This window comes from Rutilus rutilus, assembly GCF_951802725.1.
Source record: "Rutilus rutilus genome assembly, chromosome: 11".
NCBI lineage: Eukaryota > Metazoa > Chordata > Actinopteri > Cypriniformes > Leuciscidae > Rutilus > Rutilus rutilus.
In genome coordinates this window covers 31,064,202-31,089,903 of record NC_140216.1, presented here as the reverse complement: position 1 = coordinate 31,089,903, position 25,702 = coordinate 31,064,202, and the positions used below count along the sequence as shown (strand labels likewise).

Here is a 25,702-nt window from a genome sequence, read left to right as displayed (position 1 = left end):
CGTGGCAACGAGCACGTCCTCCATCAGCAGCGCGATTACTGAGACCAGCCTATTTCAGGACGGCCAATGTCACAACTTAGATTTTGCGTTTCTTGGTATTATCAGTGTATTTTAGTCAAACTGACATTCTCTTCCAGTCGTTTTAAAACATCGGCATTGTAAAACACAAGCACTGTAAAAAGTGAAACTGTGCAGATGTTAGGCTACTTAAAGGGATAGTTCACTTAAAAATGAAAATTCTGTCATCATTTAGCCTACTAACTCACCCTCAAGTTGTTTCAAGACTGTATTAAGTTCTTTCTTCTTCTGAACACAAAGGAAGATATTTTGAAGAATGTCGGTATTGTAACCAGACAGTTGATGGACCCCACTGACTTCCATAGTAGGAAAAAAAATACTATGGAAGTCAATGGGGTCCATCAACTGTTTGGTTACCGACATTCTTCAAAATATATTCTTTTGTGTTCAGCAGAAGAAAGAAACTCATACAGGTTTAGAGCAACTTGAGGGTGAGTAAATGACGAAATAATTTTTTGTATTATTATTACTATTATTTTGTATTTTTTTTGTGAACTATCCCTTTAATGGCTAACACACTAAACAAGCACTAGGCCTACACATTAATAAAACAACGCGAATTTTACAGAACGTCCTTATTTAATTTAATTGTATTTATTTATTTATTTGTAGATTACATTCAATAGATTACACTTTCATGAAAACATGAAATTGTTTTGTAAAAAGTTCCAATATAATTGATTGGGCTGAGTTTGACCAGCAGGTGTCGACAGCCAGTGACTTCAATTTATTAAGAGTTTCGAAAAGATATGTTTCTCCCATCATTTTCAGAAGGTGACCAAAGGGTTAAGTAACGCAGAAATCAAATGAATACATTTTGTTTAATTTAATTTAATTTAATTTAATTTAATTTAATTTAGTAAAATAATCTTTTAAATTATTCATCAGTAGGCTATTATGTGCATCTCTTTCAGTCTCATTCATTCATTCATTCATTCATTGTATTTACTTGTCATTTTCCTGCTGTATTTAACATCCTAAATCTAATATATATAGGCCTATGATATACACTGTAAAAATGATATGATCAGTAAGTTATGACAACATATGTTTTTAACGTTGCTTTTACTCACCAAAATAAGTTAAGCAATTTTAAACAAAATTCAACTATTTTTATTAAATCAGTTTAATGTAATTTAAGTTGAACTTAAACATCCACTGAAAGTTTATTGTACTTAAAATTTTAAGGCAGCAACTTTTTTTGTATAGCATATATATATGCTAATAAATCTATATTTTTATTATATATATATATATATACTGTATATATAAATGATATATTAATATATTATATACAGATTATATATTTAAGATAAAAAAAATTTAATTATAGAAAATTTATAGAAATTAAAGAATCATAAAAAATCAGTCAGTGGAAACCGATATTTATTTTACTTTATGTATGTGATATGTTTTCCAAATAGTATTAAGCATTTTAATTGTATTGTCTAGCTCTATATAGAAATGTGTTCTGCTGTAGTTTACTTCAGAGTTCCAAACATGTGAGAAATGTGAGAAAAATCAAATCATTGGTCCAATTCACGATGTTGGAATGTTGTGGGTGTTGCAGTTGCTAAGATATTTTTCAGCATACTGCTATATGGACACTAGTTAGCGATATGTGGTAGGCATGACTAATTTATAAAGCTTGGCCGATAGGAATATGCAGTCAATGTCAGCTCATAAAAATATATAGCCTATATATGTAGTGTGCGATTTCTGGTGTTTCAATACTACCATTGCTGTGCACCTTGAGTTAATTAATAGAAATTGAACACACATAGTCCGCTTAACTCACACACATTGGTATGCTGTGCTGTAATGAATTGCTCAACTTCCCTGATAAGAGCTTCTCCTGCCCATGGGCTCGGCCGGGGCCTATAAATTCTTGAGAGAGATATCTAGCACTTCTCAGATTCTTCACTCAGACGCCCAAACGGTAAGCTCTTTATAATGTGTGTTTAACTGCATTGTCAAGATCGGTTGTGTTAATATTAGATAAATTTCGGCCTTCTATAGTGCTGGACCCGAGCAGTTAGCAGCCATGCCTTCCCAACTAGAGACTGCCATGGAATCCCTCATCATGGTGTTCCACCGGTACGCTGGAAAAGAGGGCAGGAGCGGCACCCTAACCCGCCGTGAACTCAGACTCCTGATGGAGAACGAGCTCTCTGGGTTTCTCAAGGTGAAGATCTTCTGTCATTCGCTTTCACAAACTTCATTTTCTATAGGAAATGCAGACCAGTTTCTTTAACACATTTCACTCTCTCTTCTTTTCCTACAGTCTCAGAAGGATCCGGGCACCGTAGACCGAATCATGAAGGACTTGGATGCCAATGGGGATGGAGAGGTGAACTTTGAGGAGTTTGTGTCTTTGGTCGTGGGTTTGTCCATCGCCTGTGAGGCCTGCTACAGGGCGCAGTTAGCGAAAACACAAAGCTGGAACCTATGAGTTTGTGTTGATGCGTGTACGTCAGTATCCAATGAAAAACCATAAAAACTACTTTTGCTGAAAGGTTAAAGTACAGTGGGTGTGTATGACGGGACTTAACGCTCTTTGGCCTGCAAACAGTATTCTTTGAGCTTTAAACATGTCTGTGCTAAAAGCTAAATGTTTTTGTTTAAAATAAAGCTTTCTAAAGTCTTCATGTGTAGAACTTTATTATTAAACTACATTTATAGGCTGCAACACATACTGTACGTCACTATTTTGGACTCTCTCTCTCTCTCTCTCTCTCTCTCTCTCTCTCTCTCTTAACCTCATTGTCACAATACTCTTAAGGTGTGTCCAGTGTTGTATCAAACCACTGTTAATGGTTAATGCGAACACAAGGCCGCTTAGTTGGAAAGAAAGTTGGAAGTTAGAACTCAATTAGAATGTTACATTCTAACACAGAAAACCTTTTTATAAAAATAAAAAAAGAACATCACATAATGATTATAACTGAGTTAATATAACCGTTAAGCATAGATGTGAATTACTATTATGTGTAATCTAATCGTTTGCTACGGTAAAGGAAGGTAAAGTAATTGTTTTTTATATCATATTTTATATCATAATTTTTGTATATCCAATCCATATTTCTGCAAGTTACAGACATTTTGGTGTCATAATTTCACATAAGATTAAAAATGATTTAGACTTTTTGTCTTCAGCACATGTTGTCATTAGTCACAGCAAGCAAACCTCCAAAAACTATTTCTTGCTTATGTTTAAAGAAACCTGTAATTTTGTGGCTTCCGCGTGGTCAATTTAGCATTTTAGTATACATAACAGTATATTATGTAATATTATATATTAAAACTATACCACTACTGCCATTGTTATGTTTGTGTTTTTTTTAGTTCCTGTGTTTCCTTCTTATGTTTAGTTCCTGTTCCCTTTTTTAGTTCTTAGTAGTTGATTATCTGTTTCCTTTGTTTGGACTGTAGATACTCGTCGTGTTTGAATTATACTTGGTCGGTTCTCGTTTGTGTTTATGTGTGGTTAGCTTTTCTCCTGTGATATCCTGTGTTTTGATTTTGTAAATAAAGACTATATAGATTCTGGGATATTCCCTTCATCTTCATCTTTGTGCTTGTTTGCAACCACACTGGTGACAGAAGAACCGGCCCTCAAAACGAGTAAAAAAAAAAAAAAAGAATATGGATCTGCACAGCTGTTCGTCTCCTTCTCCTTACCCACGATCATCCTACCCTCGAGGACCACACTATAGTGAGTTTCTGGACCTTGCATATCAAACACATTACCCCAACAGTGCACTTATTTATTTTTCCAGGGCCGATCGAAATTCTCAAATCAAACAACTAACTCCCCCGACGGATGATGGTTCATGAGGGGGGGTTTAAGTATTCTGCTAGTTCCAGCCTCAAGTGTCCTTTGTTGCCGCTGGTACTGACCAGTATCCCACTGCATCCTCCTCTGACAATGCCATACAGTTCTTCTGTCCCACTGGCTCCTATCAGTGGCTCCAGCACCCAGCTACTTGGATTCGCCTTGGGCTTCCAGGTATCCAGCTCCGCCCTGGTGTGTCGACCCCCTAGCTCCACCTCGGGCCTCCGAGCCCCCGAGCCCCAGACTCCACCTTGGCCCTCGGCTCCAACCCATCGGCTTCACCTTGGCTCCACGCTTACCTCAGCTCCACCATGGGTCATCATCCCTTGGGCTCAGCCAGGCTCCCTCATCCCACTGGCTTCACTTTGGTCCATCATCGCTATGGCTTGGCCTCGGATGTCGCCGTCTCCGGCTACGCCTCGACCCTCCACCCCGCTGGCTCAGCCGGGTTCCTCCTTCCATCTGGTAGTACCATTGTCCTCACTCCAACAGGCTCTGCCCCGGGCTGCTGAGCCCCAGTCACCTCTGTCCTGCGAGCCTCCGGATCTTCCCTTCATCTTTGTGCTCTTTTGCAACCACACTGGTGACAATAATAATAAAGATAAATAAATGGGGTTAAAAATTAAGCCTTCTCAACAGGCCCAAGACAAGTATGTATAAGATCTTATTATGCATCCTGGTTGTTCTCATTGCCATAATATTATAGTCTTGTTTACTTACACTGGGCTTTGCCAATGTTGCTGAAATTCTGACAGTTAGCCACCTTGTTTGCTCTGCTAAAAACACATAGCAAACAACCCCGTGAGCAAACACATTTCCTCCTCCAAATGGTTATGGTTCGTATGTTTTCTTTTATGCCACAAGAGGGCAGAAAAGACCTGTACAAGCGCCAAACTACATCCATTGGCATACACTTTTCAGACATGCATAGAAAAATAAAATAATACAATTAAGTATTATACTATTCGAACTGTGGTAACAAATCAAAGATGATGCTCTAACAAACAACTCAGTGGATGATTGTCATAGTTTGGACATTGTTGCTTTATCCAAATGTAGGCTATGTTTTGTCAAAATGTATGTAATTTGTTTGTTGCATTATCATGTCAGATCACACATAGGCTACAAATTGTCAAAATACACCATTTATTCTTACTAATGTATGACTGGGCATAAAGTACAGGGAAGACTAGGGCTAGTTGTTTCACTTTAGTCCAGTGAAAATTTCTAATTTGACCTGCTACCCCAATGGTGTGGTTAACATAAATAAAGAGTTACATTTTGACAAATGTAAAATAATAATAATAAACAATATACAAAATATTAATGTTCTGGCCAAAAATATGACAACTTGCCCCAATATATGAAAAATATTCTAAAATCTGAAAATAAAGATCTGAAACTGAATGTTTGACTCTTGTCAGAATGTATGTCAGTGTAGTTTTATTGAGTTCAATTGTTTACACAACAGCTGTAGCAAAAAAAATAAATAAAAAAAAATACTTTATTTTGGCAACTTGCCCTGGTAATATTTTGGTAGGCTACATCATCATGTCACTTTTTATTTGCTATCATGGTAAAAACAATAGTGATTGCAGCTTCTTACATGCAACCATCCTTGGCTTCAGCTGTGCCTCGAGTACTGTAAGTCTGTTACAGGATATCCTCTTACATAATTCACCTAAACAAACGGACAACCTCCACAAGAGGCTCTCCGTCCTCCTCTAAACACACTGGACACAGTCTGTGAAAGTGAAAGAAGTCTTGTGATGGTTGGGCGGGTCACGCGTATTTCTGGCTTGTTGTTTTGAAGGCCTCCGGGAGGAGAGGGGGTGAAAAGCGAGTTAAAGATGGCGGAAAGCGAAGGAGATGAGACTGCTCGGCCCGCTCCTCCGTCACTGCTGCCCACAGCGCCCCGCGTTAACGGTTCGGGGATGCTCGGTTCTGGTAGCCAGACCCCGACCTTGGTGACTTCGGGTCCGCGCGTGGTTCGGATAATAAAGTCAGAATCTGGATACGGATTCAACGTCCGCGGTCAAGTGAGTGAAGGCGGCCAACTGCGGAGCATTAACGGGGAGCTGTATGCTCCTCTCCAGCATGTAAGCGCCGTGCTACCCGGGGGTGCGGCGGACCGGGCCGGTATCGTGAAAGGAGACAGAATACTAGAGGTGTAAGTCTTTTATTTTCCACTTTACTTCTCATTTTAGCCTGGGAATAAGCTTTGCTCTACTGTCAGTCTGTTTGACACATAGTCACCGGTGGCTTTGCGTTATTTTTACACATTAGCATTGGACTTGTTTAAGCCTTCGTGGCCGTGCATGCCAACACATCCCTGCTAATGCAATAAACAGATCATTATTATGTAAGGCTTGAGCAGATAACACGTACTGGAAGTTTTCAAATGCAGAACGGTTGTTGTGCAACAGGGTCATCATCGGCGTTTATTCAATAATTCGTGCGTGCTATATAGCCAGCCAGCTTATGCTTGTGTGTCATATAAATCCAGAAGAGTCTCTCACTATGACTTGTTGATGCATGACAGTTGCATGATCACATGCTGTCATATTGATCTCTTATCATCGATGCAGCTGATAAATGTAGTTCTTGACAAGTTAGCATCCTAAATTGTGCTTGATATGAGCGTTACTATCCTGGCCTGGGAAGTGCATATGATTGACCATTTTAAAAAGTGCACTGGTCAACCGATATGTGTTAAAATGGCTAATAACTATATTATTCTTTATTATATGTGGTCGATATAATGTACATAAGTAGCAAATAAGATTACATAAAACTAACAAATTTAAAGAAGCACATTTTCCATCTATCTATCTATCTATCTATCTATCTATCTATCTATCTATATATATATATATATATATATATATATATGTTCACTAAAAGTATAAGAAAACATATATGTGTGTGTGTGGGTGGGTGTTTTCTTATACTTTTAGTGAACATTGTATAAAAATGGTTTAATATCATACACTACTGTTCAAACGTTTCAGTCGGTAAGAAAATAAGTCACTTATGCTCACCAAAGCTGCATTTATTTGATCAAAAATGCAGTAAAAACTGTAAACTTGTGAAATATTATTACAATTTAAAATAATTATTTTCTATTTTCATATTTTAAAACTGTAATTTATTCCTGTGATGGCAAAGCTAAATTTTCAGCATCATTACTTCAGTCTTCAGCGTCACATGATCCTTCAGAAATCATTCTAATATGCTGGTTTGATGCCCAACATTTCTTACTATTATCAATGTTGAAAACAGTTGAGCTGCTTAATATTTGTGTGCAAACTCAAACTGTAATACATAATCTTTTTTTCAGGATTCTTTGATGAATAGCAAGGTCTGAAAGAACAGCATTTATTTAAAATAGAAATATTTTGTAACATTAAAACATTTCTTTACTTTCACTTTTGATCATTTTAATGTGCCCTTGACTTTTAGAATAAAAGTATAAATTTCTTTAAAAAAAATCTTACTGAACCCAAACTTTTAACAGTAATGCACATGCCAGCCTATTACATGTCAGTTGCCTTAATTAAGATGTATTGGCCTATATTACATATATATCAGTATTATATTGGCTGCTGTGCTCTCTAATTATTGGCAGTGGGCACTAAAAACATGTCAACCACCAATAATATTTACTCAAATTTCACCGGAGAATATTTGAAAATGTGCACTAACAAGTCTGTCAGTATAAGTTTGACATTAAGCAGAAAGATGATCTTATTAATAAGATAAGTCAAAATATTGGCAGATTAATTGGCATTTTACTATATAATAGTATTTGTACCTACTGGTACAATTTATTTTTATAGTTTACTGCAATGAGCAAACGTGTTAACATTGAGAACAGGTTTTAGAAAGTATCTTCCTTCTTCAGTGAATATTTTACAGATCTGCTTTGCATGTTAATTCATAAGCTAGATTATGTAGCCTATGTATAGAGCCACGCCACTGGTCATAGTTATTTGGAGGTGTGACGGGTAACATGATCAGCATTGTAAAACTGAGACGTATTGGGGTCACTGTTTTATCTATGAGAAAATCAGAAGTTGTATAAGGATTCACAAGGACCACAGAATGTGGCACAGTTCTTCACAATGTCAGTTTCAGTCAATAAGGTGGTATGCTGGTGGTGTGCTGTTGTCGGTTTCACTCAAACCACTTTTCTCAGATAGTCTATCTCTGTCTGAACTCAATGTTTGGCTGTCTAAATTGTGTGTATTAGATAAACTCCGGGCTTGTGTGTGTGTGTAAACAAAGAAATAATTCATGTAGGCTACTGCACACTAATGTCAGGAGACTATTTTTAAATAAAAATGATGCTAAACTCCTTTATAGTTATTTTTATCACTCATTGTTCTCTTTAAAACTTCACATTTACTCAAAATGAAGATCTGATTCAGTAATGTGTTCGATTTTGCTAATTTTATCCCATTGCAAATGTCATGAAAACATTTAGCCTACCCCTCCCTGAAAGGAAGGAAATGCAAAAGGTTATTAGGGACATGAAGGTTGTTACTTAGCCTCGGTCAAGTTTACTTTAGAAAGTTCATTTAAAACACATTTCTTTACCTCTAGTAATTCACTGGAAATTCTTGAGGAACATCTTTAGGAACATAAATATTTTGATTAGTATGTTTTTTTAAAGAACAGTTGTTGAGCAATGCTGCTGAATAGTCTTTTTAAACAAATCAGCTTTGAAAACAGATTTTTTTAGATGGTTTTGGTTATTAGGGTTGTCAAATGTACTGGTACTACTGGTACCAGTCGGTACTAAAGCAAAAGTTGATGGTACCAGCATTTCTGCTGTACCAGTAGTACGAGTACCCGGTATATTTGAATAGATGTGTTTGTTTGACCGCTGTCTGAGCATCGGTTAATGTGATTTTACCAAGTAGAACTGTTCCTGGATCAACATCGTTTTTCAGTTAATATTAAGTTTAAGGGTTAGCGGCTTATTTCCCTCTGATTTTAGTGATAAATTATGGGTCGGGTTAGGTGTAGGGATAGGGATAGTGTTAGGAATAAAAGGAATGGACAGGAATGTTGTTCAATAGATGTTGATCCAGGAACATGTCTTGGCAAAATCACAGCGACCCTATGCATCAGGCTTTTATTTACAGCGGTTTTTACAAGCGTTGAGCATTGTAGCCAATCACAATCATATCTGTTAAGCGTGTGAACAAGGTGGCCTATCAGAGGTGCTAGTCAGTAAGTTATACACAATCCACTTAAAGGTGCTCTAAGCGATGTTGGGTGACGTCACGTCTTGTTGACGTTCAAAGTATTGTCAAACGAAACGGAGGCTAGCTCGACCCTCCCTCATCCTCAGCCCGTCCCCTCCCCCTCCCTTCCGTGCTTTTCCGATGTAAATTCAGGACTTTGTGCGTTCCTTCTCCTTACCTACCTTCCTAACGTTAGTCGTCGTCGCTGTCTAGGACATCTCTCCTCTAGCTAACTTATCTCTTCATGCTTCTTTCTCCTCCACTCCCCACACCCCCCTTCATGTGCATGCGCACTAACCCCCCAACCCCCACCCCCAAATCATTCTTGTCGGTTATTGGCTGGAACACTGTTTGTTATGTTTCGTGGTCCAGGTTGGGCCAGTTTGTTTTTGTTGCCGTTTGTGGAGCCTGGGCTGTCTACAAAGACCACGTTTTTTTACAGTGTGTTCAGGGGATAGGCAGCTAGTGGATAGTGAGGAGATGTTTGCTGTATGTGACAAAAAAATGTTTGGTCAAAAAAACGCGTGACATCGCTTAGAGCACCTTTAACACCACTGAAAATGCAAGAGGATTTGTTTTGTTCAATAATGAATCCTTTCATTATAACCAACAAAGTGAAAACATGATGTAAATAAGAGATTCATTTAGCAGTTTCCGGACTGACAACTGTATTTAAATGGGAGATTAAATCTAAACTGCGATGATTGACCATGATAACCAACGGACGAGACAAAACGGGACAAAATATTTTTAAGTTAGTACTTAAAGGGTTAGTTCACCCAAAAATGAAAATTCTGTCAGTAATTACTCACCCTCATGTTGTTCCAACCCCGTAAGACCTTCGTTCATCTTCGGAACACAAATTAAGATATTTTTGATGAAATCTGAGAGCTGGCTCACTCCTCCATAGACTTATAGGTGACCGAAACTTGCTGGCCCAGAAAAGTTATTAAAGACATCGTTAATATAGTCTAAGTGACTGCAGTGGCTCAATCTTAAGTATATCAAGCGACGAGAATACTTTTTGTGCGCAAAAAACAACAAAAATAACAACTTTATTCCACTATTCATTTCCTTCTATCTGGGCCTCGAGTTGGTTCACGTAGTGTTTTTGCGCAGCGCGTCTGTGTTGTACGTCACCACGTAGGCTCACTATTGGCCGACGCTGGTCATGTGTGTGATGCGTGTGACGTACAACACAGACGCGCTGCGCAAAAACACTACGTGAACCAACTCGAGGCCCAGAGAGAAGGAAATGAATAGTGGAATAAAGTCGTTATTTTTGTTTGTTTTTGCGCACAAAAAGTATTCTCGTCGCTTGATATACTTAAGATTGAGCCACTGGAGTCACTTGGACTATATTAACGATCTCTTTAATACATTTTCTGGGCCAGCAAGTTTCGGTCACCTAGCAGTCTATGGAGGAGTGAGACATGGCTCAGATTTCATCAAAAATATCTTAATTTGTGTTCCGAAGATGAACGAAGGTCTTACGGGGTTGGAACAACATGAGGGTGAGTAATTACTGACAGAATTTTCATTTTTGGGTGAACTAACCCTTTAAATCAGAAGTTTTTGCTCTAGAAAATTGGTATCAAGAATGCAAAATTTTACTGGTATTTTTATCGGCTGAAATTTTGGTACTGTGCCGACCCTAGTTGTTATTGTGTTAATCAATGTGAATGTTATATATTATATCTCACATGCTAAGTGTTGCATCTGGACCCTTTTAAAGAACCAACTGGCCATTTGTGATGAATAAATGGGAACTGGAACTTTCAAGATTGTTTTTTGTAATGCTTTGACATTACCTTTTTTTTTTTTTTTTTTTTTTTTTTTAAATGATCCTAGTACGTAAAGGTTTCATTAGCCCAAGGCTGGTTTCCTGAGGAACTGCTTTAAGGAAGAAGGAGTGGGTTCACAAACCAAGGCTGTTTTCCATTTACAGTCTTTGGTGAGCGTCGTCCCTGTCTTCAGTTCAATGATATAAACATGAATATGTTTAACAAGGAAAAGAAAATCAATATGGTATCTTCTTTAGAATTATAACAGTACTTCCAATCTGAAATGAGGAAGTATCAGGGAATCATTGCAGTGACAGTCATTAGCTGGTCATGTGATAATGTCATGTTACACAACAGTTTGTTCCTGTTCCAAACTCATTGTTCAGCATGTTCAAGTCTTCAAGCATGTGATTTTTATATTGAATTGGATTAAAGTATGAGACATTGGCATAGATTTGTGGGATGGACAGTTGGGATTTAGGATAAGTTAAGAGACCCCATAATAATCTCTATCAGTATTTCTGGTGATTTAAAGTTATGACAGAGAATACAAGCACCATATTTTTCTGCTCTATATATTTTTTGTTATAAAGTGAAAGTATTTATTTCCATTACTAGAGACACTGTCTTTGTTTATGCCGTGGATGAATTTATTTTTATGTTTTTTTCCTATTGAGAATGTAAATTAATTATACCAGAAGAGCCTTGCATTTTTTATTTCCCTCCAATTTTAATATAATCAAATCACTAATGGATTTCGTTCTGTGGTAGTGTAGAAAACTGGTCTGTCAGCTTTGTCTACCCTCATTTTTGCATGGCGACGGCGTCATGAAATATACCTCCCCATTACTGTCTTCCTCCATCTGTCACCTGGTTTATGAATAAGTGATGGTGGTAATAATAATAATAATAAGTGATGGACAGGTGGCATGTGCTCTATGGGTCATTGTTGGTGAGATCATGTTCATATGAAAACAATAATTCATAACTAAAGGAAGAGATCCCAGTGACCTTCAACCTTTTATTAGCTGAAAAACCCTGTAAACCAGCTGCAAAAAAAACTGACTTTTTGAAAAAGACATCAGCAGTTCCCTTCTTGAAATGTAAACCTTTGGTTAATAGACTACTCTGGGTTTCATTTCCATTAATTGTAAAATGGCTTATTACACCAGTTTAAAGAGAGTAATAACCTTTGCTTTAATGGTGAAGGAAAACAATGTTTGGATTGTTTCACTATTGAAGATCTCAATGCTTAATGCAGATATCCAATTAAAACGGTATGCTAAAGGGCTGATTTGCTTGCAAATCACAATTAAATGTTTTAAAATAAAGCCACTTTTTGCCTTGTGTGGTCAAATGAGTTCCCTCAACACCAATGAGATTTTGAATATCTAAATCCATTCAAAAAGTGTGGGGTTTATTTGAATTCATATTTTTATTCAGGAAAAGATGCATTCAATTAATCAGAAGTGGCAGTAAAGACATAAAATAAACATGAACACAAATAAATGCTGTGCCTTTGAACTTTCTATCTATCAGTGAATCCTGAAAAACAAAAAATTAAGCAGCACAATTGTTTTCAACCGTGATAATAATAAGAAATGTTGAGCATCAAATCAGCATATTGGAATGATTTGACCCTGAAGACTGGAGTAATTGCTGATGAATATTCAGGTCGCCAAATTAGAAATAAATTACAGTTTTAAATATATTAAAACAGTTATTTTAAATTGTACTTGTATTTCAGTGTTTTACTGTACTGTATTTGTCAGATATGCAGCCTTGTTGAGTATGAGACTTCTTTCAAAAGCAGTAAAAAAAAGATGAACCGGCCCCAAACCGTCTTAATATTTCACCCCTGTAACGTGACCCACTTTTTTCCGTTTCTCCTGCAGTAACCGGGTGAGCGTGGAGGGGGCGACGCACAAGCAGGTAGTGGATCTGATCCGGGCCGGAGAGAGGGAGCTGGTGTTGACCGTGCTCTCTGTCCCGGCACAGGAAGGGGACGGACTTGATGCCGGAGAAGAAAGTGCAGTGCAGCCCAGTTACGACTACAGCGACAAGCAGGCCGTCCCCATTTCAGTCCCCACATACAAACATGTGGAACAGCACTCCGAGAAGTTTGTGGTGAGTTGCGCAGAAAGCATAAAAGCTCTTTTCCCTTTTGGCTGTTTAGTGCTAATAATCTTTGTTTCCTCCTGTCTTAGGTGTATAACGTGTACATGTCGGGCAGACAGATGTGCTCGAAGCGTTACCGGGAGTTCGCAATACTTCATCAGAACCTGAAGAGAGAGTTTTCCAGCTACACTTTCCCGAAACTGCCAGGGAAGTGGCCCTTCTCTCTGTCTGAACAACAGCTGGACGCTCGCAGGAGAGGATTGGAGGAATACATGGAGAGAGGTGAGAGAGAGGAGGACATTAAGGCCCGGTTTTACAGACAGGGTTTAGATTAAGCCAGGATTAGGCCTTAGTTCAGTTAGGATAACCACCAACCTGTCTTAAAGGGGACATATCATGCCAAATGCACTTTTTTAGCCCTTAAATGCATTTTGTTGTATATTTGGAGTGTTTAGAAGTACAGAAAATATTAAATTATTCTCTTCAGGTGCTTCGTTGATATCTTTATATTCTGTTTTGGTCATATTTTTCAACCTGTTCCGATTTTTCTGTTATCTATGACGTTTTATGAACTATTACGTCACAGTATTTGCAGCGGAACTGCCAAATAAGGACATTGACTTCCGGCCCAACACTTCGAGCAATCCGCCATTTTTATTTCTTGCTGCAATTTTGTAGTCCAAACTAAAGGATGCAGAAGTTACGAGAGGGTAAGTTAAAATGTTCGGTTGTTGGATGTAGTAACCCACACGCTTCATTACACCGTCTAATGTAGATAAACTGCCGCGCTTGTGACAAGGGCGCATGTTTAACTGAAAGAACGAGCAGAGAGAGAGACCCGGTCGCTCTCTCTCTCTCTCTCTCTCTCTCTCTCTCTCTCTCTCTCTCTCTCTCTCTCTCTCTCTCTCTCTCTCTCTCTCTCTCTCTCTCTCTCTCTCTCTCTCTCTCTCTCTTCAGAGCCAGGCGAAAGTGTAAACAAGACATCACCGTCTCCAAACTAGACGCTGTCTTGCTCTCTCTCCCTCGCACATATTAATCGAAATAAATCGACACGGTGGTAAAAGGTCGGAAGACCAAAGTTTCATGTGTAAATACAGTACACACCAGTGCGATAGATCCATATGAAGACGTTGTTCTACAGGTTCGTCGTCTTCATTTTCATCTCGCTCCGGCTCTGACTCTGGCTCGAACATGTAAGGCTGGCTGGACAAGTCTTCCGTTGTTGACATTTTGTTAATAACGTGTGAATAAAAAGTTTCTGTGCCGCTAGATAATCGTATCTCTGCTATCAAACTACAAAAATGGCCGAACGGGGTGGAGTTGAACCTCTGCAACCTGGAGAGGGGGCGGGGTATGAAGTGTCTCAATTGTATTTAAAGAGACCGCACCAAAACGAGTTGCTCTCAGACGCACATCAGAAAAGGGGTAGAAAAGGGGCCTGTGGAGCTATAATAATGAGGAATTCAGACCCAAGCATTGCAGTTCCGCTTTATATAGACTACAAATGTATGATTTATATGTAAAAAGGAACAATTTAAAAGCATGATATGTCTCCTTTAAATCCCCAAAGGTAAGATGTTGAATGAATTTATTTGGTTGTTTCAAAGATTAAGCATTATAACGTAACACTAGCTACATATAATACATAATACTAGTATGAGTGACACGGATCGATTATTAAAATAGTGATCACTTCTCGAGTGAACGCGTAGGCTGTACGTGATGCGTTCACTCTAGCTAGAACTAGCGACAGATACAGGACACGTTCACTCTATAGAAAGTGCAAAACGACGTTCTGCATCTTCTTGAGACAGGCTCTTTTAAAATATCTATTTTAACTTGACACGGTGCATTTAAAAACATGGCGCTGACTGATTAACTCCCGTCAAGCCAGTCGTGACCAAAGTAGTCTGCACTTTTATAATGATAACTACAGCAATCTGCAGGCAGTGCAAAAATACAAGCTTTGAGGTGTTTTTCTTTCAGTGAGCCTTTCAATAACACCAAAGCCTGTCAAAAAAAAAAAAAGTGTTCTTTAAAAAATATATTCATCTTAAGAATTTTTCAAGAATTGCACTTAGGAAAATTCTTATGAACTTCTTAGAAATTATCTTAAGGATTTTCTTAACTTCTTTCTCAAGAAGATTTCGTGAATCTGGCCCCTGATTTTAAGGTCCTGATTTGTATTATTATTTTTATTACAGATGATTTTATATTTGTTCAAGGATGTTTTTGTATTGTCATCTTTGCAGTTAAGCCACCATTGGATGTGGTTTTGTACACTTGCTCATAGATGCATGAAGATATGAAACGCACTTCTGCTGAGCTCTATATAAATATATATCCTGTCTCTCGACTTCTTTCTCTATTTAGTCTGCTCAGTGCGGATCATAGGTGAGAGTGACATTATGCAAGAATTCCTGTCTGAATCAAACGAGGTAAGTATGTGTGTGCAAAAACTAGATCTGTGTGGAAGTGGTTTTGCTCAGCGACTCTGTTTAACATGCGCTTCTTGTTATAGAACCACAACAGTGTAACAGATGTCGAGTTACGGATAGCGCTGCCTGATAAAACTACAGCTTCAGTGAGAGTCCGAAAGAATAGCACCACTGACCAGGTTTACCAGGTAAAATGTCATTTATTCATGCAACACAGTCTGACTATTTAAAGGGGTCATTAAATCAAATTTTACGTGATATTTTGATTTATAAGAGGTTTTGTATCATTAAAGGTCCCATTGCATGAAAATTTCACTTTATGAGGTTTTTTAACCTTAAAGGGACACTCCACTTTTTTTGGAAATAGGCTCATTTTACAACTCCCCCAGAGTTAAACAGCTGAGTTTTACCGTTTTCGAATCCATTCAGCCGATCTCCGGGTCTGGCGGTTCCACTTTTAGCATAGCTTAGCATAGATGTTTTGATGCGCTACCAGCGCTTGATACCTAAGGGAACGTCCGGCAATTCTTTCAAGTTGTTAAAACGTATAATTTGTATAAATTAAAATTACTTTTAACATTCAAAAACAGACATGTTCCAAATCCGAAGCTTGATTGTATTGGTAGTAGACTGACTTACTACAGCTGATTTCTTTCCAATACCTCCCTTTATTACAGTAAACAATTTTTTTTTTTTAGGAAATTTCTGGGTTTTTTCTTGTATCATGTTTCAAAGGTTGCAGTTCCTATTAACCAAACTGACTTACAACAGGGGAAATTGTGCCAATAGCTCCCTATATGCACAATACACAATTTGTTTTTTGTTTTTTTTAAACATTAGGCTGTAATTCACCTAAAGGTTTTTTTTTTTTTCATGTCCCAAAGCTTGTGGTAGGTTCCTAGTGACCAGACTGGTTTACAGGTAAAATTGTACCAATACCTTCCTGTAATTCAGCAATTCGCCAAATGATTTTTATTTTTATTTATCAAATTATATTATAATAAATAATAGGTTTTAACCACTTGGTGGAATTGCCAGACGTTCCCTTAGGGATGCGCTGTTGTAGCGCGTCAAAGCATTCTCCAGTATAAATACGCAGCTATAATTCATGTAGGTGATTTTGAAGTATATTTTATGTCGATATACAATGGTTACACTGTTAAAAACTAATCCCTTTAAGACTGCCGGAAAACTAACTTTACCGCAATCCGAGAGCCCTCTAGTGGTCGGGGGCATTTCCGTTGTGTTGCGGCTTTATTTCGTTGTGTTGTACATTTTCCGTTGTGTTGTGGATTCATTTCGTTGTGTTGTGGCTTAATTTAGTTGTGTTGTGCACTACTGGGCCACCGTATTGTACAGACCTTAGAAGGATCCCAGCATCACAAACAAGTGGATGGCTTATTTTTAATGGCGTCCCAAATCTTGCAAAGGATTATATGTTTGTTCAGAGCATTTGACTGCAGATTGTTTTGTAAACGAGGCAGTGTAATGGAGAGTTCGCAAAGAAACTTCTCTTGAAACTTTTAGCCAGCTGTATTGAATGGGTCTGACAGCAACTGCATCGCAAACTATAAGTTAGCAATTTCATAATGGAATTAATAGACAAAGTGGATTAATACACAGACGGTTTCCTGAAGCAACAGAAACACTTTTCATTTACTGCTTAATACAGCGCCATCTGTACAAGAATAAAGTTCAACATAAGCCAATACTATTTAAATACCATTAAATGAGGGCCAATATATTTTTTTTATCAGTTTTATTTTGATAAGCATGACAATATAACATTATAGTTACATGAAAAGCCAGTCGTGAAACGGCTATGTTGCGGTATTTTGATGCCATACTTCACAGTGACGTGGCGTCTGCACTATCTCAATGCTTCAATTCAGACGCCACTCAGTCTGTGCAGCGCTGCATGAAGTCGAACACACCTACTATTTCCACTGCAGTGACGTCAGCCAATCATAACCATGGCTGTTTACTGACGAGCCTTAAAAGAGCCGCCCCTTAAAAACAGATCATTTCAGACAAAGGGTCAGAAAAAATATTTTTTCCTGCATTTATTTATTTATTTGTTTTATGCAAACAAAGTGAACCTCTCAAGGAACATTTTTAAAATAATAAAATTCCATGTCATGACCCCTTCAACTCAATGACCTCAACAACAGCTCATCCTAGTCATAAACAAGTATCATTTTCCCTTTTTCAGGCTCTTGTCATGAAGGTTGGGATGGACAGCATGATGGCCAGTTACTTTGCTCTCTTCGAAGTTATTAACCACTCATTTGGTGAGTAATGGCTCTATTTTCCTTCACGTGTCTGTCCTGAGTTGGCCTCTAACAGGAAGGGAAGAAAGCATTTAGATATTCACTGAGGAAAGCAGTTGACCTTGTTATGAAGTCAAAAGTAATTGCGCTTATGATTCTTTTAAACAGTGATTAAACTGCCGCTTCTTGATCTTTTCTTAATCAAACAAACAATGTTTTGCCCCAGCTGGCAAGCTCTGATAAGGTGCTACTGAGCTCATAAGGACATTGGGTCTTGTTAATGAAACATGAACATAACAGATTCTTGTGTAAATCCTTCGCAAAACCCTTCTTGCATACGTTTATAGAAGAATGTTTGGTCACACTTTAGTTTGGGGAACACATATACATTATTAACTATGACTTTTGCAGCAATAAACTCCTAATTTACTGTTAATCAATTGTTAGTATGGTTGTTGTTGTAGTGGTTAATTTAGGTATGGAGTGTGATTAAGGGATGTAGAATATGGTCATGCAGAATAAGGCATTAATGTGTGCTTTATAAGTACTAATAAACAGTCAATATGCAAGTTAATAAGCAATGAGTTAATAGTGAGAATTGGTCCCAAACTAAAGTCTTACCGAATGTTTTTGTCTGCTTATGCCACATATGACGGCTAGATAGTTTCAAATATCAAATATTGAGTTGAAACATGTAACTTCTATGGGGCTTTCAGGCTTCAAAAAGGAAGAAACCGTACCAGAAAAGTGTCATCCAAGTGGTCCATGTGAATTGTTCTTTATATTCCAAGTCATACGATAGCTTTGTGTCAAACCGATCAAAATTTAAGTTGTTAGTGAAAGTCTTCCCCTCCATTGAGTTGATAACCAGAATCATCAGATAAATCAAATGTTTGGGGTCAGTAAGATTTCTTCAATGTTCCTTATGCCCACCATGGCTGTATTTATTTAATAAAAAATACACTAAAACAGTAATGTATTTAAAATAAGTGTTTTCTATTTTAATATATAGTTTAAAATGTGTTATACTTCTGTGTTGGCCAAGCTGAATTTTCATCATCATTACTCAGTCTTCAGTGTCACATGATCTTTCAGGAATCATTCTGATATGCTGATTTGATGCTCAAGAAACATTTCTTCTTATTGTTTGTTGAAAACAATTGTGCTGCCTAATATTTTTGTGGAAATCGTGGCTGCTTTACCACCGTCGGGCCAAACCGTTCTCAATGCTTAACAGTTCCATTCCATGCCAATCCGACCCGGCCGGTATGGATTTGGTTTTATTTTCCACTGTGGGGTTGATAACAGAATTTTTTGGAAATAGAACTCAATCAGCCTGGTGGTGAATTTTTATTTTATTTTATTTTATTTTTATCAGGATTCTTTGAATAAAAAGAAAAGTTTTTTTTTTTTAAAGCAACATTATCAATTTCTTCACTGCCAGTTTATTGTGTCCTTGCTAAATAAAATGTATTTATATTTGAAAAAAATGTTACTTGACCCTAAACTTTGAACAGTAGTGTACCTATGGCAGATTTGCAGTGTATATTACACCATATAAAGATAGTACATTTACCACGAAACACTAAACTGTTTGCAGTATTTACTGAAAATCTCTCTCTTGTCCTCTTTTTCTGTTTTGTCATTTCTTCCTAAAGTGCGCAAATTGGCTCCTAATGAGTTTCCGCACAAGCTGTATGTTCAGAACTACACGTCAGCTGTCCCTGGGACGTGTCTCACGGTGCGCAAGTGGCTCTTCAGCACACAGGAAGAGGAACTGCTGCGGGACAACCCACTGGCCCTGCACTACTGCTTCCATCAGGTCAGTCCGGGTTATTGTCAATTCTCTTATCGCAGATTAAGTCATTTATAGTGTCTCCAGTCATTATATCATTATAAATATAAACACGTCGCACATTATGGTAAATGCAGACCATAAACCGCGCAAATGGACTTTGAACAGCTAGCAGGGTGTCAGGTTAATGCATCATCTAAAACCACACATGCTTGCTTTGTTTTAATTTACATTTTATGTGTACAGGGAAACAAGCATGCAGCCATCTTTAGAATTTTGTTTAAACTTCCCTTTTTGCATTAGCTCCGTCTATGGCATCGCTGTCGAAGAGTGGCTAGTGAAGTGGATTTACTTATTGTAGAGTTAATGAAAGTTCTCATGAGCATTGTAATGTTTGAACATTAACATAACATTGAACAACGGCGGGGCTACATAAACTCTATAGCTGAAGTCATTAATGACTTGCTTTCGAACTGTTCTTCAGCTCATATATCAGTCAGAGCTGTTCATCTCTTACATTCTGTGTTTTGGTCTCTTTTCTTCAGGCACAGGATGATGTGAAGAAGGGATTCATTAAAGCAGAGGATAAAGCGTACCAGCTCCAGAAACTAGCAGAACAGAGAAAGATGACAACGGTCTCTCATACTTTATCCGTCATTGAATGCCAAACAGACTTTTAAATAGAATACTCCATTTAAATGCTATTCATCTTTTCATTGAAACCCTGTCAAAAAACATGTCCAGGTCACTTTTCACCTTAAAAATCAAATTAAAAGAAATTATTTTAATAATAATAAAATCAAGCATATTTTGGGGGGCAGTTAAAAGAATTGTATTGCACTGTAACATTTAGTTATTATAACTGTAAGGCAAAAAAAATCAATTAATATATGGCTCAAAGTGTTATTATAGTATTATTTATATATTATTACAGTTTTCTATATATTTTTATATCCTTCCGTTTAATTTTTAGTAATTAGTTTTTTTTTTCTATTATTTAGTTTTTTAAATATTTGCTAATAGTGATTTAGTAATTTTAGCATTTCAGCTTTTATTTCAGTTTTTTTTCCCAAGGCAACATTTTAAAATTTTATTTCAGCTTTGTTTCAATTAATGAAAAGGTTTTTTTTAAATAACATTGGGTACCAAACAAAAATGTTCATTGGTCTAAGATAGTCTTGATTGTATGTTTTGTTTCTTATTTTGGGGTGAAATGTAACCTGGACACTTTACCTTTTTTGTCGCAAAGCAAAATCTATTAATAATATGTAGAGGCATTTTGTTTGAACACAAAATAAACATTTGTTTTCCTTCTTTTCTGTGATCTTTCTCTCGCAGTATCTGAGTCTTTTGCGCTCATGCGAGGGATATAACGAGTTGACTTTCCCTCACTGTGCATGTGACTCGCGGAGGAAAGGTCATGTGATCACGGCCATCAGCATGAAGCATTTCAAACTACACGCCTGCACAGAGGACGGCACTCTTGAGGTGGGCGAAAGATGCTCAGAATGTACAGACATAACCTAGAGGCGTAGAATTGGCCGTATGAGAACACGTTCGATTTGTTCGCCCATAGTAACACTTTATCTTTGACTCACAGAATCAGGTGATTGTGTTCGAATGGTCAGAGATGCAAAGATGGGACACCGATGAGGAGGGAATGGCCTTCTGCTTTGAGTATGTGCGGGGAGAAAAGAAACCTCGTTGGGTCAAAATATTCACTCCTTATGTAAGTCACCCCAAAATGAAAATGATTGCTTCATTATTTACTTGCTGAATTCTGTTTCTCAGAACATTTTGAACAGAAATAAGCCCTGGTTGAGTGTGTTTGTGTTCCCTTCTCCAGTTTAACTACATGCACGAGTGCTTTGAGAGGATTTTCTGTGAGCTCAAATGGAGAAAAGAGGTATTAATAATTTGCACACATTTCTGTTTTAACTTCTTTGCCTTTTTTTGTCATTTGTTAATGAGTTTCTCTCTGATATGTTAAAGGTTGAAGAGGAGGCCTCAGACAAAGGCAATAAGAACTGTAGTAATAATGGTAAGAGAACCTTTTGCCCTCATTTAATCACACACAAGTTAATGGGATTTTTTTATGATGATCATACTCGCACAGAAACCTGAAATACAGGTCCATACTTACCACACTTACATTTTAGTACGAGTACAAAGTCACATGTTATGCGTGTGATGCTCATTTCAGCCATCAGTGCATAAAATGAACCCTGCACCTTCTCGGATGATCAAGTAATGGAAATGTATTCCTTTATTATGTAAAACAAAATGCATGAAACATTGATTCCAATGCACTGTAGGCTAGCATTGATTGGAAATACTCCAGCAAATGTGCTTTTTGTTATTGAACACTGTTTTATTCAATGAGCAAATAATATATTCACACATTTCAGTTGTGCTCGTGCAAAGTAAATATTTGAAATAATACAATAACTTTTTTTTTTGTATTTTTCTGTACTGAATTCATTTAATCTAAACTGTAGTGGTATGAACTGAAATTAATTTAATAAATAATTTATTCATCTATTATTTAATATTCATTGATTAAAAAAAATTATAATGTACAATATATAAATTATATTTTATAAATTTTAAAAAATAATAAATTGTATCATTTTTATATATATAATATATTTCAACTATATATATATATATATATATATATATATAATTTTATTTTTTCATATTATATATTTATTTTTATATATATTTTATATGTATTTTATTTATATTTATATATATATATATATATATATATATATATATATATATATATATATATATATATATATATATATACACACACAGACCCTTTCCAAAAAATTAGAATATCATGGAAAAGTTTATTTCCATAATTCCATTCCAAAAACTTCCATAGATTATAGATTCAGGGCCCACAACTTAAACAATTTCAAGTATTTAGTTGTTTATTTGTACATAATTTGGGCTTCCAGCTCATAAAACCCACGAAAACAGGATTTAAAATTTTTTGAATATTACATTTTATTATTTTATATATATATATATATATATATATATATATATATATATATATATATACGTGTGTGTGTGTGTGTTAAAATACTTTAGAATGTGAGAAATTATGCACTTTTTATATATATATATATATATATATATATTTATATTTATATTTATTATTATTATTATTATTATTATTATTTTTATTTTTTTTGTTATATATATATTTTTTTTCAGTGCTGTCAAACCAATTAATTGCGATTAATCGCATCTAACATAAAAGTTTGCGTGTGTGTGTATATATATATATATGTGTATATGTGTATATATATACACACATACAAGTAGTATTCATTGTTGTGAGCCCCAGTTGCCCCATTCTAGGCCACTTAAAATGACTGGTGTGTACTCTAATGGGAATGTAATTCCCCTAACACTAAATGTGATTTAAAATTTAGTGAACCTGTAAAACAGAAGGCAGAATTTATGAATCCATAGGCATAGGGGATTTAAGATTTAAAAAAAGCTTTACAAACCCTATGTTTGTAAAAATGTTTAGTAAAGCTAATGAAACACTTCTGTATTGCAGATTACATCTCGCCGCTGGAGCAACAGAAGGGATGGCGCCACCTAGGGGGCGAGATTGCCACTTCCTAAAACCCCTCTCTAGACCCCTGTGGAACAGCAGAAATTGCGCTGGATCATCACACTCGAGCAGACCACCATAATGACCATGTTACCACGGCAACACCCCCAGCGACACCATAACAACCATGTTTCCACGGAGACAAAAGTGTGCCTTTCAGATGCAGAGCTTTCCACATGGCAACGCAAAATGCCATTATCATGGCGAAGCAGAGGCTGCAGGGATGTTTCACCCCAGATCAAGAGCACCAATGGGTTCTACTGTCATTTCATCAATAGATACTTTGAACTTGCTTAAGTACATGTAAAATACCACATAGGACGAGATCGAAAGATCTTCCACATCATTGGTTTAGGAGACAAGCTATTCTTTAAGTCTACTGGCTGGATTTTGGAGAGCATTAGCTAAGGTAGAGCTGAATCGGCACTGTTATCGTATTAACAAATGACCACTTTGTGATTTGGAATGGCAGCCGCTATCACAATTGTTTGACTAAACTATATATATATGGGAGGGGGACGTCATGCCTTAACAAAAAAAAGAATTAATTTGTGTAGCAAGGTCACCATACAAACAATTAGTGTGGGATCTCTAAAATAATATTGTAATGGCATTATTGCTTGATTTTCCCAGTATTGCTGACTAAAATGAGCTCTTATTAATTTTATTTCAATTAAATGAGAAGTAAACAAGGCTGTAGGAGCAGTGACATGGGAAGTGTGTGTGTGTGTGTGTGATTGTGTAATTAAGGACAGGAGTGATTATGAACTGACATTATAGGGATAGTTCAACCAAAAATGAGAATTCTGTCATCCTTTACTCACCCTCGAGTTGTTCCAAACCTGTATGAATTTCATTCACAAAAGAAGATATTTCGAAGAATATGGGGAACCTAACAGTTGATGATGGACCCCATTGACTTCCATAGTGCAATGGATGTCAATGGGGCCCATTAACTATTTGGTTACTGACTTTCTTCAAAACATTTTGTGTGTGTGTGTTCAGCAGAAGAAAGAAACTCATACAGGTTTGGAACAACTTGAGGGTGAGTAAACGATGACAGAATGTGAACTATCTCTTTAAGGTTAAGTGTAGTTCGCACAAGCGACCTGTAAGGGGCCTCAGCGTCAAACACAGAAGCAGCTGCGCTCAGGAGACTTCTGTTCAGTTTATGTGTTGGCCTCTGAGGGAACATCATCGAGCGAGTCCTGGTCTTGAGTTTGTTTTTGTGTAATTTATTGTTCGAGACTGCAGAGGCTTCCCTCACAGAGAGATAACAGCACCACGTCGAACCTGCTGACAAGATCTGAACGGGGAAAACAAGAGACGGACTGAGAATGTTGTCCTCTCGTATGTTTTCTAGAAAGCAAAAGGCAACTAGTCTCAAACTCATGTGCAAATTCCCCAGTGTGCTAGAATAACAGCCAGGTTTTTTTTGTAGTGGTCTACATTAGCTATTTTTCTCTTGTTGTAACACTCTTCTTTTAATGCATAGTAGAGAACTAGAGCTTAAAAAATGGTATAGCAAAAACGTTGGTTGCCCCCCTCATCACAGGACAAGGCACAGCTTAACATTTTCTTAACAGACACGCATGTTTAATGCAAGTCAGAAGCTTTCACTATTCCATTCCAGCACAATACTGTGATAAATGAGCTTATCCTCATCCAAATGCTTAAGCCACCTTGGCTACGATACCTTGATCAATAAGTGAGTTTGTATAGCGTGTGTGTGTGTGTGTGTGCGCTACATCAGATTGCTCTCTGGTTAGAGTAAAGGCTCCTATTACAGCAGCACAGTAGCATCTGTGGTCTAAGCGTATTTACAAAAACTTGATTTGTCTTCAGTCCTGATTATTTCCATATTTGATTAGTTCAGATAGTTAATCAATGTGAATGAAAAAAAAGAATAAGTTTGGCTTGTGTGTTTTACAGTCGTGTAATTTGTCCTTTCGTCAGGAGCGCAGGTGCGACACTTTTTGTGTTGTCTAGAAAATGTCAAAAGTGTTCCACCTCGTAATGTTCACCAGCGCTATAATGTTAATTGTTTGGTCAGTATTTCTTATTTTGTGTCAATGTGCCGGGAGGGAAGAATATGAATGTACCAGAATGTATTTATAACATGGATGATTATTTGTTTGTTTTTTGTCATTAACTTGAACTTCAACCATTAAAGATCATCATAACTCTTCAGTTTAAAACTTAAGACACTAACCTACTCTTATCCTTCCATTGAGTGTTTTCTTAACTTTTGGCCCACCTTGAAAGTATTATTAATGTTTTGAGTGTTTTCCCCAAAATTGGTATGTTGGGATGAATACTGTCAAGTTTAACGGCTATTTGTTTGTGTTTTCTGTGCTTCATCTGTAAATCTTACTGCTTATGTGTAGTACTGACAGAGTCTTTGTAGCTTTTCTGACTGAAAACGTTAATTTATTTTTCTGCTAAATCGAGGGGATTGAGACGAGGCCTGTGCTGCGGTTGGGTTTAGGAAG

General features: G+C 37.0%; 2 protein-coding genes across 2 annotated transcripts; both read left to right on the top strand.

Annotated features, from left to right (window-relative positions):
* Positions 1-1,905: 1,905 nt before the first annotated feature.
* Positions 1,906-2,722, top strand: s100a10a (S100 calcium binding protein A10a). The gene is made up of 3 exons (XM_084422855.1): positions 1,906-2,017; positions 2,098-2,263; positions 2,363-2,722. The coding sequence occupies exons 2-3, from the start codon at positions 2,123-2,125 to the stop codon at positions 2,528-2,530; spliced, it is 309 nt and encodes a 102-aa protein (XP_084278981.1). The 5' UTR covers positions 1,906-2,017; positions 2,098-2,122; the 3' UTR covers positions 2,531-2,722.
* Positions 2,723-5,533: 2,811 nt separating this feature from the next.
* snx27a (sorting nexin 27a) lies at positions 5,534-25,413 on the top strand. The gene is made up of 13 exons (XM_084424129.1): positions 5,534-6,083; positions 12,845-13,076; positions 13,157-13,349; positions 15,441-15,505; positions 15,589-15,693; positions 17,718-17,796; positions 19,434-19,597; positions 20,116-20,205; positions 20,909-21,058; positions 21,171-21,299; positions 21,417-21,476; positions 21,563-21,611; positions 23,154-25,413. Exons 1-13 carry the CDS (start codon positions 5,764-5,766, stop codon positions 23,219-23,221), a joined length of 1,704 nt encoding a protein of 567 aa, XP_084280255.1. The 5' UTR covers positions 5,534-5,763; the 3' UTR covers positions 23,222-25,413.
* The last annotated feature ends 289 nt before the right edge of the window (positions 25,414-25,702 follow it).

Bases quoted from the DNA above. Each gene is read 5' to 3' on its own strand.
- snx27a (XM_084424129.1), top strand. From the start codon at position 5,764: ATGGCGGAAAGCGAAGGAGATGAGACTGCTCGGCCCGCTCCTCCGTCA. The intron at 13,077-13,156 runs GTGAGTTGCGCA...CTCCTGTCTTAG, and splicing joins AGCACTCCGAGAAGTTTGTG to GTGTATAACGTGTACATGTC. The intron at 15,506-15,588 runs GTAAGTATGTGT...TTCTTGTTATAG, and splicing joins TCCTGTCTGAATCAAACGAG to AACCACAACAGTGTAACAGA.
- s100a10a (XM_084422855.1), top strand. From the start codon at position 2,123: ATGCCTTCCCAACTAGAGACTGCCATGGAATCCCTCATCATGGTGTTC. The intron at 2,264-2,362 runs GTGAAGATCTTC...CTTTTCCTACAG, and splicing joins AGCTCTCTGGGTTTCTCAAG to TCTCAGAAGGATCCGGGCAC.